Below are 5,337 nucleotides of genomic sequence, written 5' to 3'. Positions count from 1 at the left end.
TAGACCAGGCTGGTCTCGAACTCACAGAGATCCGCCTGCCTCTGCCTCCCGAGTGCTGGGATTAAAGGCGTGCGCCACCACCGCCCGGCTCACAGGACACATTCTTAAGCTTTGCAGAAGTACAAGTTGGTCCAGACTGGAATGACAGATATCCATTTCTAGAAAAGCCAGAACAGAAACTAGATCAATTAAGTGAACATCTTTCTGTCTCCATGGAGGCTCTGAAATGCTTCATTACCAAGAACACAAAAGGCTGTTGCATGTGTGCTGACTTCTCAGACTCTGAAGGATGATAATCCGTGTCATTCTTAAGGCTGTATTGTTGAAAAGCCATGCATTTGCTGTGCACAGTTATTGGAAAATACTGGTCCCTTTCCTGCCTGACATATTTGTGCAGATACATCAGGATACTGCCTCGATTACAGAGGATGGAAGTAATGACTGTAGTTGTGGTACTGGAAAGACTTGAGGGGGTTACCTGTGTGTGAACTCTAGCAGTTCAGAGACGAGGAATGAGGTGGAGGAATCTAAATGTAAACTCCTTCAGGCAAGAAGGATGGAAACTCCTGCAGCCAAGTACAAGGGATTGCAAGGCTGTGTTTTTTCTCTCAAATCGAAATGGTATCCCTCACCCCAAAGCCTGACGACCTGAGTTACTCACTACTAGGTTGATGACTGCAGCTGGAGCCCCAGAACTCACATGGAAGGAGAGAACTGACTCGTCTGAGTTGTCCTCTGACCTCTGCATACCTACATGGCACTCATGTGTCCACATCTACACTAAATAAATAATAATTGAAAAGTCTGAAACGCAGGCACCCCAGGTCTACATTGAGCTAGCAACCTGGGACTATCCAAAGCAGTGTTTGGATAAGTGCTGGGCCTATCTCACCAGCCATGAGGAGGTGATTATGCAGAAGAAGAGGAGAACGGGGCCATGCTGAAACAGGCTGGGACAGGACTGAGCGGTCAGTGGAGCAGTGAGCAGCTTACCAATCTTTGAAGCTGTCCACTTCAAAAACTGTGTTGGATACACAAGGTTCAGATACAATCCAGGTTCATACACGGCACCAGCAACTCTCATATCATTCTATTTCACTATAACTTAGGGTCTCTTCAAAAATGGTTTAAAACCTAAATTTTGAACAAGTTGCAGTCAAGAGTTGCCATGTTCTCTATATACATATACACGCTGAAGGGATTTTGTTTGTTTGTTTTTTTGTTTGTTTTTGAGGCTTTTCACGTGGCTCGGCCTGGCTTTAAAGTGGCTATGTAGTGGAAGATGATCTTACTTTGATCCTCTGCCACCCAAGTGCAGGCCTCTGCATCTGGCCTTATAGCAGAATATGTTATGAAGTGTATAGAACTTGGAGCAAAGATAAACTGAATCTTATGATGGCTCCGGAAAAACAACCTTCTGAACTTTCCAGAGTCATGAAATCAGGGTGTCCCATCACCGTGAACTGTGTGTATTACTAATGCTGTATCTTTTCCTCAGCAGCAGACAGCATTTGCACAGGGAGCAGGGAGAACAGACCGAGACAGGAGTAAACCTTACATGAGTTGCCTATATTTTTTTTAATGTATTCATTATTATCTTTCTGAGACAGAATCTCACACTATGTAGCCCATTTGGTCAGGAACTTGTTACATTGTCAAGATTGTTTCTGTGGCAAGGTTGCCTTACTTTAAGTACTGGGATCATAGGCATGCATTTTGAAGACTGGCTCATTTTTTAAAAAAATGCTTTTGATTTACTCTCAGTGAAATGTTGAATTCTCCTCATAGTTGGCTTATGTTTATGTTTGATCTATCCCACTTCTAAACATGGATTACTTTGAATTCTAAAACACAGACTTCTTCCTGGGTCATGAGAAGAATCAGCAGGCTGGACGGAGACAGGAACTCCCCACAAAATCAGAAAGGGCAAACACGTGTGGTCTTCAGATGAGTTCAAGACAAATGTTTGCAGGATTTCTGTCTCCTGTGTTTTATTCAGCAGTTACCTGGAACCTCTCCCAATGGACAGGACCCTCTCTTGCTACTAATTTAAACTTTGATCCCTTCTGGTAAACAGAATCTCCCACAGCCTGAGTCCCTGGTAAGCACAGCCTAGGAATGTGGCCACCACCAAGCTCTTGAAGTTCCATTCACTTTTTTTTTAAACCTAACTTTCAGTCGACACTTTGACACTCCATTTTATGAAGGATTTTTATTTACATGAGTGTGGGTAGGTGCATGCCATGGCTCATCACAGTCCACATGTAGAGGTCATAGGTCTACTTGTGGGAGTCAGTTCTCTTTCCAACATGTGGGTACTGAAGACTGGACTCTGGTCATCAGATCTGGCAGCAAGGGCAGTTGAACCATCTTGCTGACACTGTAGTTTCTTACATAATCAGTATTTTCGTTTTTATTTCTCCTATAATATTATGGAGCATATAATACCGATCATAACATTGTGAGTTTATGTGTGTGTGAATACAAAATCTTGAGATGAGGTGTTTGGTTAGGCATAGGCAACTTTTATAAAGTACCAGATAGTATACATGTGTGTATGTATATATATATACACAAACATGTATTTGTACAGCTTTGGTTTTGTGGGCAAACCATTCTACTCTGAAGTTTGTAATGAGAAAGAGGCCACAGTTCAATGCATAAGAAAACGAGCATGGTGTGTTCTAACAAAATCTTATGGGCAAGGAAAATAAGTTTCCCCTAACTTTCGCGTGCCGCATGCCACAAAACACTATGCTTTGCTTCTGTCTCACCTATTAAAAACACCAAAAGCATTCTTGGAAGCCTTTACAAATCCAAATAGCAGGTGGGTTGGAGTTTGTTTACCAAATGCTGCAGAAAGGAGCGTCCTGTCTCCTGAGAATCAAGACCCGATTCCCCTATCGGCAAATGTGTGGTCACCTGGAGCTAGCGCCAGTACGGTGAAGAGCGAGTCCTAACGCGGTTTCCCTAGACACAATCAGGTTCCGGTCCGGAGCAAGTGACTCTGGAAGGTGCCCAAGCCTGGGCGCGGCTACGCAGCGGGCAGTGAGTACTTACCGAAGCGGGTTCGAGTCCTCCCCAGCAGGGCCGCAGAACAGGCCGCACGAACGTCTCAAGGGAACCACTGCTCGATGCTCACCCGGACTGTGTAGCCCCCTAGCCGCTTTCATAGTCCCCACCAAACTGGGCCTGGGGGCGTGGTCAGCACAAGGCTCCTCCCCCAAGGAGGAGGGCGGGGCTCCAGCGCTCCCGAGCAGGTTGGCCCTCTGAAGCTCCGCCCAACTCACCGCCGCAGCCAACCAGCGGCCGGCGAGGCGCGGCCACTTCCTGGTGGGAAGGCAGGGCGGTCAGCGGAGCTCGCTGGTACGAGTGTCCCGCATCGGCTGCGCGCGGGTCCCGAGCGGCCGCGGCCAGCGCAGGCTTGGCGCCCAGTTCCCGTCTGCGTGTGGGGCTCCCGCGGCAGAGCCTGGCAGCTCCGCGTAGCACCATGTCCAAGCCACCTCCCAAACCGGTCAAACCAGGTAAGAGCTCGGCTCGGCGCGCCGCGCGTGCGGGTGTCCAGGCTGCGGGGCGCTGAGCCGGAGTTCCCGACGAACCCCCTCGGGCTCCCTCCGCATTGCTCGTCAGGACGGTCCAGCCTCCGGAGTGGTGGCAGCACCTAGGTCGCGGCCACTTCCTCATAGCTCGGCGTGTCACTGTCAAGTTGGAGTTCTTGACCGGCCGGCGAACGGGAAGTGCGCTGCGGCTGGGTGGGGTTTGCACCCGCTGCCTGGGGGCCCGGAGGAGAGCAGGCTGGGGACTCGGGGTCTCCGGGGAGCTTTGGAGAGCTGCACCCGTGCTGCCAGAGGGACAGTCTGGCCCGCGACCCTCTCGGTTCTTCGCGTTAGGCAGTGTCGCTCTGTCGTGCGTCCTAGTGCTTTGGTTAGAGTGACTGTGACTAACTAAGCTAGAGAGAGCACGAAGTTCCTCAAAGCAGTGTGCTTGACCACTCTTCCTGGTTCACTTCTTAAACGTTGTTCTTAGAGTGTTTTCTATGATGTGGAGAAACGAGAGCATTTAAAGGGACTGCCGCATTTCAGTTCGGCTAAATAAACATGTTGGCTAGGTAATTAACAGGAATCGTAGAAAATGGGAGATTAATGACTGACGAATTCCCAGTCCTTTTCTTCCAATCTGCGACTTTGATATTGCAAAGGCTGAAACTTGAAACGAGACATTTACATCATCCTTTATGGTAACTTACGCAGCTCCAGTGATTTTTTTTTCCCCTTGAGTTTTTTTTTCCTAAATGTCAGTCACTCCAAATTTAATAATAACTTTTGTGGCAGTATCAAGCTCTCGATTTTGAAAATAATGCACACATATTTGTGAAATAGGCATTCTCTGATGACTTAAAATTTTCAGGGCCGAGGGTGAAGGAAGTGGCTTAGACTGGCTTTGGCCTGAGCAGAGTTAGGGCGGTGCTGGTTAGAGGCTCCTGCCTTCGACGTGAAATCTGAGAGGTTTGCAATTTGCAATTTAGATGCGGATGTGTGAGGTGGCAGTTTTGTAAGCTGTAAGTCAGAACCTCAAGTGTACTGAGTTCTTTGATAGCTAAACAAAGCGCTTGATTTGGAAGAATGTCCCGGAGAATCTCGGGTCCTGAGGTTTTTTCCTCTCTCCAGACTCATTAAAAGTGAAGTCTGGGTTGCCTCTGTGAGTGCTGGCAGGAACTTGCCTTCCTGTATGCTACTGGATTGTGAACTCGTGTGTTCACGCACCTTTGGGTGTGGTTTCGGACTCATCCTGTTACTGTGTGCAGATATGCGCTGGGAACTACTTTTGTTGTCTACATCTCTGCTTTTTTCCTCAAGCAAATCAGAAAACACATGGCTAAACATTTTTACTATATAGAGAGAACCCTGACTTCACAGGGATTTTACAAGGGAGGCTCAGACATAAATACAGTTGTCATGAAAGTCAATTTGTTGACTTAGTAATTTACAATGAGAAATATCAGTGTCAGTAGGACTTAAAACTATGTGCTGTGTTACTTGTGACAGAAACTTTTATTATCATACTGGCCCACAGATACTGTGTGATAGGCCCTGGTCTATACCTAATCCATACATATTTGAATTCATTTACTTCTCCTAGCAACTGTATCAGGTCAGTGCCATTATTATTATTATTATTACTGTTATCATTATTATTATTTTGAGACAAAGTTTCTCTGTATAACAGCCCTAGCTATCCTGGAACTTGCTTTGTAGACCAGGCTGGCCTCAAGCTCACAGAGATCCGCCTGCTTCTGCCCAAATAATCACACAAAAGCTATATTAATTACAACACAGC

The 5,337-nt window shown here is 47.0% G+C and overlaps 2 protein-coding genes across 2 annotated transcripts in view; one reads left to right on the top strand and one right to left on the bottom strand.

Moving 5' to 3' along the window:
* Nucleotides 1–3,209, bottom strand: part of Nmrk1 (nicotinamide riboside kinase 1) — a 23,850-nt gene extending 20,641 nt beyond the window's left edge. The window contains exon 1 of the mRNA XM_005352029.1: nt 3,061–3,209. The gene's annotated coding sequence lies outside the window, so the exon portion shown is untranslated. The remainder of the gene's footprint in view (nt 1–3,060) is intronic.
* Nucleotides 3,210–3,340: 131 nt separating this feature from the next.
* Nucleotides 3,341–5,337, top strand: part of Ostf1 (osteoclast stimulating factor 1) — a 52,867-nt gene continuing 50,870 nt past the window's right edge. Inside the window, exon 1 of the mRNA XM_005352028.2 lies at nt 3,341–3,524. Within this exon, the coding sequence (XP_005352085.1) occupies nt 3,491–3,524 (34 nt within the window). The 5' untranslated portion in view covers nt 3,341–3,490. The remainder of the gene's footprint in view (nt 3,525–5,337) is intronic.

Source organism: Microtus ochrogaster, chromosome 8 (genome assembly GCF_000317375.1).
Source record: "Microtus ochrogaster isolate Prairie Vole_2 chromosome 8, MicOch1.0, whole genome shotgun sequence".
NCBI lineage: Eukaryota > Metazoa > Chordata > Mammalia > Rodentia > Cricetidae > Microtus > Microtus ochrogaster.
This window is presented reverse-complemented; position numbering and strand designations above follow the sequence as displayed.